This window comes from Neltuma alba, unplaced genomic scaffold (assembly GCF_004799145.2).
Source record: "Neltuma alba isolate B1F8T4 unplaced genomic scaffold, ASM479914v2 tig00013314_pilon, whole genome shotgun sequence".
In the NCBI taxonomy this organism is placed as follows: domain Eukaryota; kingdom Viridiplantae; phylum Streptophyta; class Magnoliopsida; order Fabales; family Fabaceae; genus Neltuma; species Neltuma alba.
The window spans coordinates 18,702-32,381 of NW_021637589.1; the positions used below are offsets into that span (position 1 = coordinate 18,702).

Genomic DNA, 13,680 nt, shown 5'->3' on the forward strand with positions numbered 1-13,680 from the left:
TAAAAAAAAATAAAAGGAGAATTAGTAAGAGGTCTAAAAAAAAATTTAATTACCAAAAAATCTCAATACAAGTGACCAGTCTGAACTTGTTGTCATTCCTTACTTTGAAACTTGTTATTTCTTGTTCTTTACTTGTTAACAGAGTGTAGAGTAATTAAATCCCTTGATTAGGACCTGATTATAATTTTCCCAAAAATAAATAAAACTTAGGTCAAATTCTCTTACTAGGATTATGACAAAATTTTCTATTGCATTCTGTCACATATATATATATATTTTCATATCATCTAATTTTAAATTTTCATGAAAAAAATAACACATTATAAACAACTTGAACTAGCTATTCACTAATACATTAATTTTTTAATTTTTTGGTTCATGGCTTTGTGCTATCAATGCATAAGGGCTCCTACAGCAGGACATCCCAAAAGCACCGTGATGATGAAGCGAAGCGAGGCATGGAGAATCCAAAGGGACTGAAATGAAGCTCATGGTAGCAGCAGAAACTGGAGAGCCCGCCAAATCTGTAACAAACCTTCCCCTTCTTCCTTACCATATCCCCCTTCTCACAACCAACCAACTTGAACCACTATGTTTCGCCTTCTCACTTTCTCTCTCTTCATTCTTTCTCTCCTTCCAGCTATCTCCTCCCTTCCATGCATCGGCGTCACCCACCATTTCTCCCGTTCGTCGTCGCCCCACCGCATTCCCACCGCCCTTCATTCCCTCAACACCAACTCTCTTCTTCTCCGAGATTCTGACCCTCACATCATTCGACCCTTCTTGTACACCAATGTCTCCGTCTTTCTCACCATCCCTAACAGCTTGGTCTCCCCCATTGCCACCAACCGCTCCAACGCCGTCCAGTGGCTGTACCATCACGTTGTGCCCTTCTACCCTCGCGTCAACATAACCACCATCTCGGTCGGCAACGACTTCGCCGTCGCCTCGCCGCAGGCTGCGGACCTTATCTTCCCGGCTATCCGAAACGTCTACTCGTCGCTTCACGATCTTGGAATCCACAATGTCGCCGTTTCCACCTCATTCTCTTTCGTCAGCGTTATTACCAAGTCGTTCCCTCCCTCAGCCGCTAGATTCCAAGATTTCGCCGGGGTTGATATTATGGGGCCGCTCCTCCAGTTCCTGAGCCACACCAACTCGTCGTTCTTGATCAATTTGTACCCATACAAAATGTACAAGCTCAATTTCGCCATCCCGATTGGGTTTGCTCTGTTTGAAGAGCACCCTTTCAATTTCAGAGACGATATCGCCTCTGGGGTCCGGTACCAGAACCTTTTTGATATGATGATCGATGCGGTGGTGAGCGCAATGGGGGCGGCTGGGTATGAGAATATACCCATTGTAGTGACAGAGACGGGTTGGCCGAGCACCGACGCCATTGCTGAGAAGGAGGAGGATACAAACGAGGGGTATGCCGAGATGTACCTGAAAGGTCTCGTGAAGCATTTGAAGGCCGGCAAAGGCACGCCACTGAGGAAGGAAGGAGTGGCGTGTGTTTACGTATACGAGCTGTTTGATGAAGAAGACGAGGGAACACGAGAATCAGGTCGGCATTGGGGGATTTTGTATCCAAATCTGACCAACAAGTATTCTCTTCAATTCTCTGGTTCTTGGTCTGCTAGGGCTGGGGAAGCTGAGGCTTGGGTGAAAATTTTATTAGCGGTTTCATTTGTTTCCCTTGTCTTGCTCTCTCACTAGAAAAACGTAGCGCTGGTACCATTCCCTGTCGCCCGTAAGATGTCAATTTTGGGTGTCTGTTTCGTCTTTGGAACTCTGATTTTAGTTAATAACTTTAGTCTGCAAGCTCAGCCGAAAGAGTCATTTCTTAACTGTTCCCTACTCAGGTTTTGGGACTGAGCCCGCGTCCCGGCTCATGAAGTTCTCTATTGAACAGTTATCGTCTCTTTGTCCTGTGGATGCTCTAACAGTAAGCAAACTGCAATTTTGGATTAGTGGTAATAAAAAGTGTCTCTCGTGCTTAATAAAATTTTTTACCAAAAAAATCTTTTTTATACGGATCATATTGTTTTCAGCGAATTTATGCTCAGTAGACGGAGTGTATGATAGATGTGGCCTAAGACGAAGACTGTAGCAAAGAGAGCCACGGCCTTGAACGAGCCAAAGGCCCTTCATGGGGGTTTATGCTGTTATGATTTAAATTCATTTATAGATATGATATTAGGAGCAGTACTGGAATTAAGTCCATCACAGAATTCCAACCCTTTCGCTCTAGACGTTTGATATATCACGTTCTTGCACCTTCGAAGTTCGACTTCTTTCCATGTTCACCAATCAGTAATCAGTAATCTCCTGTCATCTAATACACTAAGCCAAGTTGATGCCGTCCCGTCCTTGGAGAATGAATGATCATAGCGTTTAGGTTGAACATTATTATGTAAGGAGCATATATAGTCTTTGAATGATTAACTTTGTTCTTTTTTTTTTTTGTACCCAAAAAAAAAAACTTTAACATATTCTGGTAAGTTCTAAATCATTTCATACTTATAATTAGTTCTTTTAAACAAAATATGAAATTTAGTTTATTTGCAAAATTATTGCGAAATGAACTTCTATAAAGAAATAAATTTTGTATCTATTTCTTGTTTATTAATCACCAAATATATGCGACTATGTCCTTATTGGATTATCTGACTAATTGCGCATGACGGGACTGTCACCCCATGCCCAATAAACCAATCTAATTTTATAAGTTTTTCATCCATTCTTTCGTTACTCCGGGATTTTTTTTTGGGTATAGATGGAGGGCCCAGGCCCAAACCCTACCCCATATCAGACCTTTCTAACCTAATTCTCTTCTCGTAACTCCTCCTCCCACCTCGTACCCTGTCTCACTCAGGAAAAATTTAAACTACCCATAAATAACTTAAATTCATTATTCCGTTAATATCAACATTTTATTTGTCCCATTTTTAGACTGACAATGAAAAACTCATTGAATTTTACAGATTATGCTTCCAAATAGAACACATTAAGGGGGTGTTTGGGTTTTTTTCCAACCATGGTTTGGAAAAAAATTTGCCAAACACCCCTTTTTTTTTGGAAAACCATGGTTTTGGCTAGCCAAACCATGGTTTTCGTATAAGCTGACAATTGTGAATTGTGGAGAAATATGTTTGTTGAAATAATAATTCTGTCAGTCCCATTCTGAAATTTGTCGCCACCGGGGACAAATTATTTTACGAAAAACATATTTAGTTATTTTATTAATATATATACGTATTAATTTTAATTATTTTATTACTATATATTATTTATTAATATATACATATTTAATTACTTTATTAAATTATTTTGCAAAAAACATATTTATTTATTTTATTAATATATATACGTAAGGTATATTTTATTAATATTATTTATTTATTTCAAATAAATATCTATTTATCAGAATCACTTTTTCAGAAAATTTATTCTTTCAGAATCTATTCTCTCCAGAAGCTATTCTTCAAACCATAGTTTGGCTTCATCCAAACACCTCCTAAAATACAATTCTGGAACTACAGATGACTATTTTCCCTTTCAATACTACAAGATTTACAGGATAACAACTCTCACCACAAAAAATTCTAATCCACCAACCATGGATCTTGTAATACAAGAGATTTTCTTATTTTTGAATTTTTAAATTGAGTGTAAAATATGATATCCTTCTAGATGTCAGTCAGCTGGATTTCAAGCGACCCAAAGGAAATTTTTGGTGATACCCCCCACTGGAAAATGGAGCGTCAAACAGGGTAAGAATTGAGCATCCCCAGTTACAACGAGAGCCAACATGGTATTAAATTTTTGGGAAAGTGTCTCCAGACTTGATACTATTGCTGAGACCTGGTGCTTCTCAAACGATGTTCATCCCAATCATAGTATTCACACACTTATCCACATTTTTTGCCAACGCCGTGGCTGCTCCTATGTAAGTATCTGGTGTCAACTTTGATAGATCTGTCTTCACTTCTTTCGGTATGTCCAAGCCTTCAATGAACTCTCTTATGCTTTCTCTAGTGACTGACCTCCCCCTGGTCAAGTCCTTTAATTTCTCATAGGGCTCTGGAACCCCATATCTTCGCATAACCTATATATGAATTTGCAAAGACAGCAAACATATAGATTAAAACCATGACAATAGACAATGCCAGGGCAAATCTGCATATGAATACAGCAAATAAATCAAAATCATTCTATCATATAATGTCTGGAATTACAGAAGTCCATTGGCTACAAATATTCCTACAACCAAGTTTCAAGAAGGGATTTGGGGCCAGTCGAGCCGTGGTGCACAAGTGCTTCTAGCAATACCATTAATATTTGCGACAAATTTAGCAATTTTTCTAATTCAACTGGGGCAGTTATGTCCAACAATTATTTATATGTGCTTCTGATTTCATTTCATAACAGCACGAATTCCTCGTTTATCTCCCAAAAAAAGGTTCTCACCTTCTTGTGATGGGGAAATACAGATGATTAGGAAACAGCTTTTATTCCAGGCAGCATAGACAAACAGGCACTACGAAATACAGCCATCCAATTTTATTCACAAGAATCAATAACTCAGATAGCACTAAAAATTGTCTCTCGCACCAATTCGTGAAGTCAACTGTGTTAAGTGAATATCACATCACTAATAGAGCTCAAGCCAAGTATACTCAAACATTGAAAATGAACAAATTATCAAACCAGTGGAAGTCAGAAGCATATACATACAGTCTGTATTGGTTCAGCTAGCACCTCCCAGCACAGGTTCAAGTCTTCACTCAAGCGAGCTTCGTTGACCTAAAATGGCAAACAAAACTTTAAAATAATGCTAGCTGTAAGAAGAACAGCCTATTGTGACATTATTTTTTCTCAAGGATTATACAAAAACAGGAGGACTTTGATCTATGGGCTTGCAAGCAGCAAGTCACTGCAGATGTATACAAGCACTTTCTCAGATTAACTGCTATCAAAGAACAGAGGAAAGAACCAAACCTTATCACTTTACTTATTTTCATTTGAACTGGTAACAGAAAAGACACTCTGAGAAACCAGCAAAGCACATTCCACGTTATATATAGTACCTGAAGCTTTGCTATCCCTTGAAGTGTGCTTTTGTAGGCTAGTAGAGAATGGCCTATTCCTACACCCATGTTCCTTAAGACAGTTGAATCCGTCAAGTCCCGCTGAAAATTTTTTAAAAAATAAAAAATAAAAAATTTACTACTTCCAATAGCAACTTAAAATCAAACTATCAATGGTTCGCTACCACTCAATTGTAAGAGATCAATAGACTACAGCAGCTAAGACAAAAATGTTTTCCACATCATGGTCAAGCAACATATACATGTGTTCTAATATGCACACATGCCACAATTCATACTTGCTGCAAACCAAAATCCAGAAGATTAAATAGGCATGAGCTTCTTAGGATCATAGCTTAGATCGATTTCAATACAGACATGAAGTAAAAAATGTTGGATAGAAAAAGCAAGCTAATATAACTCTTGCCTGCCAACGTGAAATAGGCAACTTCATGCTTAGATGAGATAGACCTCCATTGGCCACTCCAAGGTTACCTTCACTATTCTCAAAATCAATGGGATTTACTTTGTGAGGCATAGTTGATGACCCAATCTCCCCAGCCCTAGTGATCTGAAAGAAAGATATTGCATTAAGGAGATTATACTAAAAGTCCAACACCCTACGCTACTGATAACCTCTATATTAGAAAGCTCACCTGCTTAAAGTAACCGAAAGATATGTACCCCCATATGTCTCTGTCAAAGTCGATTAGTACATTGTTGAATTGGATAAGTGAATGAAACAGTTTAGCCATATAGTCATGACTTTCAATCTGTTACCACACCAGAGTAGTATAATCAAAAGGACATGTAAAGTGATCGATAACAAGTTTAAACTGAAGTGAACTGCTGTCTATAAACTTATAAATCCACAAGGTCATAAAATTGCAGAACTTCTTTATGATTTTAGAAAATGTTAACAAGATAAAAATGATGAAAATTTTTAAATAATCTATATTAGTGCCAAGAGGCACAGCACAATCCTTAACAATTTCCCGAGTCTTGACAGCCTTCAAGATATGGTTTATCAAATAACATATAGTTGTACCACTCTTAGCATAAAGAAAAAGAGAGGAACATACCTGAGCAACATAAGGATTAAAACTCAACCCGAGAGATTTTACAAACTCTTCTGCAATGCGAGGCCAATAAATATCAGGATATGCCACAAAATGTGCATTGTAATTTCCGACAGCACCAGCAAATTTCCCCAGTATCTCCACCTCAGATAGCTCCTTCCTTTCTCGGCTTAACCTCACAGCAAATATTGCCATTTCTTTTCCCAATGTAGTTGGCGAAGCAGGCTAGAGGAAAGTGAAAAGGACGGTTGAGTGAATTTTTCATGACGTTGCATAGCATCAAAGTTGATGTACCATCATCGATATATCAATCAATATATATAATAAAATGAATAATAAGTCACACTATTATTCACAAGTTATGAATAGTATAACTTATTTTCCATATTTCATCCAATACACAAGGAAATGCATAAGTTTAAAACCATAGAAGACACTAAATCTTAATTACTAAACTAATGCAAAAAATAGACTACCTGTCCATGCGTGCGTGAAAGCATTGGGACATGCGCATTGTCTCTAGCCATCTTACATATAGCCTTAATTAATTCATCCATCACAGGAACAATGACTTCGTGCATTGCTTCTTTCAGTATCAAGGCATGTGCAAGATTATTTATATCCTCAGATGTGCAAGCAAAGTGAAAAAATTCAAGAACCTGCAATGAAAAAAGAATAAAGTTTCAAAATGTTATGAACTATCAGAATTCATTATGCCAAACTGAAAGTAGTGGACGGTCTCATTGAACAAAAGAGAAAAGGAAGTGAAGTGCAACCTTAGCTACTTCTTCATTTGACTGGCATTTCTGCTTCAAGAAGTACTCCACTGCTTTTACATCATGATTTGTCACCTTCTCAATATTTTTTATCTCCATGGCGTCACTGATGTTAAATTCATCAATTACTTCTTGTAAGTAAGATTCAGCCTCTTCACTGAAACTTGGAACCTCCGTAACTTCAGGAATTTGAGACAGCTGCAGCAACCATTTAATCTGACAAATAACATATTGATCAAATGAAGACCAGGATGAGGAATAAATTCATCAAAAGTAACAGAAAAATTAGCTCACCAAGGACGAAGTAGGCCTATGTATATATATGCTCAAACGTGAAGTATACATACAAATATATACACGAGTACGCACTCACAAATTTATGCAAGGAGTCACACCCCATCAAGAATCATTACATGTTCATTCCAGCATAAGCACATGACAGTCATTCTAGCTCATCATAAAGTAAAACAGGGTAAATTCCCAATCAAACAATCGATCACATATTTTTGCTTCAGAATTATTTTTCTTAATAAACATATAACATGGCAACGTCGTAAATTCCTTTCTCAATTAGTAAGTATAATCCAAATATGAGATGAATTTGCCTCTTTACACGTCCTTCACCGTCACACCCACTAAAAAATATTTTTTAAAACAAAATGGTCAAGGATTTCTATAAAGTAACCCCGTGCACTCAGCTTAAATTGAAACTTATACCTCAACAAGAACCCGATAGTAGATTAGACCATATTCGCTCATATAAGGAGACAATTCCTTAACTTTGCCCCAATAACGACCATCCAATGGCGACAAAGCCGTCAAACCAGAAAGCTCAAATCCACCCGAATGAGCTCCAACCATCTTCTTCACCTGGAGACGTCAAATTCAACGTTAGCCCATAAAATAAAACACTGCCCAGAAACATCATTCCAATAACAATCACAAAGTTCGATGAAAAGAAAAATAGCGGGAACCTTTGCAGCTGGTGTAGCCGTTTCGTTGAGGATGGCTTTACATAGGCATCCTCTGCCAGAAACAGAGGTTGGAAAACGAAAGGAAATATTAGAAAGCTGGGTATAACATGTAGGTCTTTGAAAGTTGCTTCTGACGTGTCTGAAGTTTGAGAATTGGGCACTGTTATACACACTGGAACAAGCCCCAAACTCCATGAAAGCAATGCTTGGAATTTAGGGATGGCAAAACGAAAACGCCAAACTTACTGCTCTGCTGTAGTGCCGCCGCCTCTGCACAGCAAGGATGGATGAATTAGTGAGAACTGAAGGGTAGTGAAGGAGCGATGAGGGCGAGGGTTGAGGAAGTGAAATACAAGAATGATTTGTTCGAAAAACAAAAATACAAGAATGAGGGCTAGGGTTGAGGAAGTAAAATACAAGAATGATTTGTTCGAAAAACAAAAATACAGGAATGAGAAGCCACAGATTGCCTCGCCCTCCTCTGTCAAGCGAGCGACGGATTCGCGAGAACTGAGAAGGATAGAGGTGTCGGGCTTGCAGGTCCGGTTCGTGTGGGAATGCCGGGTCGGTCCATCGCATTAGGTAAAGAGTAAAGACCATCTAAAAGAGGGGCCTACCTTAACGGCTTGCAAGAGGGCGATTTCCAAAGGCCTGCTTGGTTGAAGAGAAGATTGGGAGAGGGGAGGAAAAATAAACTCCTCTTTTCGTTTGGTTAGAAATTTTAAAAAGGGGAGTAAAAATTCCTCTTCTCCTCTCACCTCCTCATATGTTAACTTCTTTTCAAATTGAGATTTTTTTGAGGGGAGTCAAAATTTTAGATCCCTCTTTTTTTTTATATATATTTCATTAATACCAAAACAATAAATTATTATAAAACTAATTTCAATAAAAAATATGTATTATTATAATAAAAATTTATATGAAATAAAAATATTATTACAATTAAAAATTATATTATTATAAATTAATTAATTTTGAAAAAAATTATTTTATTAACTAAAATGTTTTAAAGCAGGAAGAAAAAACATAGTCAAAAGAAAACAAAAATTTCATTTTCTTAAAAGCAAAGTAAATATGTTAATTTGATTATTTAAAATATATTATTATGCTAATTAGAATAAAAAAATACTGTACCAATTGTCTAATACACATATTAACCCAACAGTATTGCATTTTTATTAAATTATGTAATTTGAAGTAAGATGTAAATTAATTTTTGTAATATATAAATAAAAACAAAAATTAATATGCAAGGGTAAAATAGTAAATTAATCATTACTATCCCTCCTCTCCCTCTCTTGAACTAAACAAGGGATCATTAAATATCCATCTCTCCTTTCTTTTTTAATCAAACCAAATAAGATAAAGTTAAACCCCTTCCCACCCTCCCCTACCTTACCCTCCCTTCAAACCAAACAGGTTCTAAGGAGTAGAACCTCACTCGAACTCGAATGTATCATCAAATAAGGTAGGTTCGTCCACAAGCACAAACTGCACAATCACCCTGGCAAAAATTGATTAAAATTCGGATTATTTAGATTATTAGATACTACAAGACTTAGTTAGTTAATTTAGAAAGATTAAAAAAATTAGTTAGTTATTTGTTATAAATAGATGTTATCTTTGCTAAAATATCCTTGCTAATTATGTATATCAGTTAAAATTACCATTTAATAAAATTTTTATATGTGCAATTATTATAAGAATTGCTTTGAAAAAAATAAATAAATATAAAAGACAAAGTAGATTGGGATCTTATATTTAGGATCAAATTAAAAGTCTTGTAATAAGAAACAAATATAGTATTAGATATAAAATTAGATTATATAAAAATTAATAAATATGAATCATATATATGAGATCATGAGATAAAAATTCACCTACAGAAAGATAGAGCATAGATTTGTATGATCCTCTTTGTTTTCCCGTCAGATTTGCACTAGGTAAATAAAATAATATCATAGATATAAAAATTTGTTTATCTATCCTAAGTTCTTTACAGAATGATAATGTAATATCTTAGACCAGCAGTATCTTAAGAGAAATTTATTTATTAGATTTTCTTTAAAATCAATAGATGTTATTTTTATTTTATTTAAAATCAATTTGAGTATGCCTTCTGTGAAATCTCATATCAGGAGACATGCTTGTTGTTAGGTAATACTACCTCTGGTCTTTAATACAGGATCTCGTTTGACTTTTATTCTGATCCTAGATATAAGATTCCAATCTATTCTGTCTCTAATATTTATAGTTTTTTTTTTCCAAAATAGTTCTTCTAACAAGAGAGTTGTAACAAACACATTTGATTAGTAAGGATATTTTAAGAAAGATAATATATATTTATTACAAATAACTAACTTAACTTCTTTTCTTGATCTCCTCAAATTAGCCAACTAGTTCTTATAATTAATAATGGAGGTAGTATTGATTTTCAGACACTACTAAATACAGAACTTTAACAGAAGTTTGAATTCAAAGCAAATCTAAAACAAAGAACTATAAAAGTTTCGGGATCTGAACTTTTTTTTTTTTTATAACTGGGATCTGAACATTTTTGTTTCCAACCGAACTTTTGCACTGCTGTCCCCATCCCAAATGAACAGAATTTGGCGAAACAGGAGGAGGATTTCCATTTTTAAAATACGATCAGGATAAGGCCAAGTTTTTGAGTTCAAGTTCTTGGTTCTATGAGGATAGTTCCAGTCGAAAGCCAAGCCATGGAACTGTAACGAGCCAAGAATTTCTTGGATTATCTTTATGGGGAGGCCAAAATTTTCGATCATGCACAGAAATAGTACTCTTTGTGCCATACATATGATTGTTTATCAGAATGATGATGCCCCAAATCATATGAAGTGCGTTCCATGTTTACTACTGGTTCCATGAGGATCGTTCCAGTCGAATATAAATTAGATCACTTATTTAATTTATATTATATTTAATTGGGTGGTTATCCTAATTAATTAACTTAGTCAACTGAAGTATAATATTACTTATTATTTTATTTAATGGGGATTTTCTCTAATTTCCCAAAGTACGAACCCGACCCGAAATCCAACCGTTACCATCCCATTGTAGCTGAAGAAAAGCATTTTTAAGCCAGTCTGGGATGCAGTGTACTCTAGAGATTCAACAGAAGAACAACTGAACTAGATGTGTATGGAAGGACAAGACCAGAAAAATTTCCAGAAAGGATGGTTATTGACATTAGCCGGGACCAAGTTCCGTGTGCATAATTTAAATCCTTCCTTCACAGAATGAGAACCAGCAATACGATCAACCCAGCAAATCTGATTATCAGTCCCAGAAACTGAGACGGGAATTCTGGAAATGAGGTCAGCATGCAAAGGAGAGAGCTAAGTTGGTCCTCTTGTTTAGTTTTGATTTTAAATATAATATCCCAGTCCTTTTTATTGTCCAGAATCATTATTTCTGTCCTCAAATTATTCCTATTAATAGCATATAAAATCTGTGCATTTAATAAAAATAATATTCAATTTAAATAATTAAAAGAGTGGATGCTTTATAAAATAAACAAATTTTTTGAGAATTGGTTATTTAATTGAACTTCAAAGCAAGATCGAGGAAATAACTACGACCAATAAGAAAAGTTAAAGAAAATTAGTTTTAGAACAACAATGACTCAATGAAAGTCATATTCAAGTTAAAGAAAAGTGCAAACATTATTGACTTCACCCTGATGCGTCAAGTTTTGAACCCGCTTAAATTATGACAAAAAAAAGGAAAAATTACATATAGGTCCCACAAAAGACAATTAATTCAGAAAAAGTCTTTGGAAATCCCCAAATGCTTCCTAAGTCCCCAGGGACCTCTGGATAATTAATTTCAACTGTCATATTATAACATCCTAAGTCTTATCGGGTTTTAATAGCCTCTTTTGGTTGATTTTGAAGATAGATTAGTGATTTAATCTTGATCTTGGTGTTTGGGTTGGATTTAAGGTATGTTGGAGGAATAGGTGAACGTACCCCTCTCAGGGTATGTTCGCCGCGGCGCACCGGGAGTTTCAGAGGGGAGTGTCTTCTCGGGAAGGTTTGGCTGCGGCGAAGTCTTGGGGACGCCGCGGCGAAGTTGTTCAGGTGAGCGAGGCTTCCCTTTCAGGAAGGTTTCGCCGCAGCGAAGGTGAGGGCATGCCACGGCGAAGTTTTCTGGGCGAGCGAGAGTTTCCTCTCGGGAAGCTTTCGCCGCGGCTAAGATTGGAGTTAGCCGTGGCGAAGTCGGGTTTTCAGGCGAGTAATCCCTCTCGGGATTAGTTCGCTGCGGCGAAAGGTCCCAAATTTATATAGTCGCGGGAGGGGTTCAGTGTGCGAAAATTAGAAAATCTAAAGGAGGAGAGAGGAGCTCTGCTAGGGTTTCGAATTTATGGCTTGGAGGGGGCATTTCTAAGGATCCATTACCTCAAGTAAGTGATTTTAACCTCTAATCTACTTTCTTTCTTGGAATTTCTGAGGATTTTTGGTGGAACCCTAGGATTTTCTAGGTTGTGATGAAACTGAGGTTTTTGACCGATTGTTTTGAGTTTAATTAATTACTTTGGGTTAGTTTAAGTGTTTAATCGGTGTAGTTTTCTTGGATTTAAAGAATCTTGAGTTTTTGAAGTTAGGGTTTATGGAAATAGGTGATTTGGGATTGAGGATGACAATGTAGAGATTGATTTTGAGTTTTGTGAATTGGGTTATATTAAGGAGGGTTAAATTGGATGTTTAATCGGTTTAGATTTGTTGTTGGAACCTTAATTGCTCAAATGGGATGTTTGGGTGTAGAATTCCTATAGTGGGTCCTTGAGGTTATGAATTTTAATTGATGTTTGGAAAAGAATTAAGGTTTTAATGGATTGGTATGACCATGGAGTGTTGCCTTGATAGTTATACCCTTTGAGTTGGGTAGAGTTTTGATGGGAGATAGGAATTTTGTGTTCCCAAGTATTGTTTTGGCCACATTATTAGTTTGAAAGCTAATATATGATGGTTGTGTGTTTGTGTGCTTGTGTAGACCGGTTGTGAGTCTTGTTGGTGCACGGGGCCACATTGTTGGTTGTTATTCCTTGCTCAGGCGAGAGGTAACCACTTTCCAATCCTTAGTACTTGCTTCTGTGGTATTGTGAGTAGATTTATGTTTTGTGCTCTGAGTAACAATTATAATCAAATGGTATGTTGTATATGTAAAAAGGAAAACCGTCTTGTGGGGCTTTGATTAATGATGAATGAATCTTGAAATTGTGAAGGATATGCCACTAAATGAAGTTATTTATGAAATGTTCAATTACTATTTGATTATGGTTTGAGCATGATGCATGAATTGGGAATTGGTGAGAGTTTTTGATAGTTACTACCACGTGGTAAGGCTTCCATTAATGCATGATGGTTGGCTCTTTACGTCCCCCATAGTGAGAGATAGGCCTTTTGGCTCCCTACGTCCCCAGAGTGAGGGATAGGCCTCTTATGGCTCCTTACGTCCCCCATAGTGAGGGATAGGCCGGGTTCGGCTCTTGAAAATCCCCCAAAGTGAGGGATATGGTTGATGGGATTGCATCATTGCACTTGCATAACTTGTTATGGCTATCTCGTTATCATATTAGTTGTGAACTACCCCACTTGACACCTCACAAGCACCTATTTAGTAGTACCTTGAATTGGAATGGTTGGTTACTGGGACTTTGTCTCACCCGTGGTTTACAATGTTTTCAGGTGAAGTTTCTAGGCGTGCGCCTTCGGGAAGAGACGCAGAGGCTTAA

At 36.6% G+C, this 13,680-nt stretch overlaps 2 protein-coding genes across 4 annotated transcripts; one reads left to right on the forward strand and one right to left on the reverse strand.

Annotated features, from left to right (window-relative positions):
- Window positions 1-591: 591 nt before the first annotated feature.
- LOC114736152 (glucan endo-1,3-beta-glucosidase 12-like) lies at window positions 592-1,719 on the forward strand. Its single transcript, XM_028923929.1, has one exon. The coding sequence runs from the start codon at window positions 592-594 to the stop codon at window positions 1,717-1,719; it is 1,128 nt and encodes a 375-aa protein (XP_028779762.1).
- A 2,071-nt stretch (window positions 1,720-3,790) lies between these two features.
- LOC114736150 (adenylosuccinate lyase) lies at window positions 3,791-8,470 on the reverse strand. 3 transcript variants are annotated; one of them, XM_028923926.1, is made up of 11 exons: window positions 8,370-8,470; window positions 7,923-8,192; window positions 7,666-7,818; window positions 6,949-7,164; window positions 6,649-6,831; window positions 6,176-6,397; window positions 5,750-5,866; window positions 5,521-5,664; window positions 5,094-5,195; window positions 4,741-4,809; window positions 3,791-4,111 (listed from the first exon to the last, which is right to left on the reverse strand). In XM_028923926.1, the coding sequence occupies exons 2-11, from the start codon at window positions 8,115-8,117 to the stop codon at window positions 3,878-3,880; spliced, it is 1,635 nt and encodes a 544-aa protein (XP_028779759.1). In that variant the 5' UTR covers window positions 8,118-8,192; window positions 8,370-8,470; the 3' UTR covers window positions 3,791-3,877. The 3 variants fall into 3 exon arrangements, with proteins under 3 accessions (XP_028779759.1, XP_028779760.1, XP_028779761.1); XM_028923927.1 differs by having other exon boundaries at window positions 8,340-8,409; XM_028923928.1 differs by lacking the exon at window positions 8,370-8,470 and having other exon boundaries at window positions 7,923-8,260.
- Window positions 8,471-13,680: the final 5,210 nt, after the last annotated feature.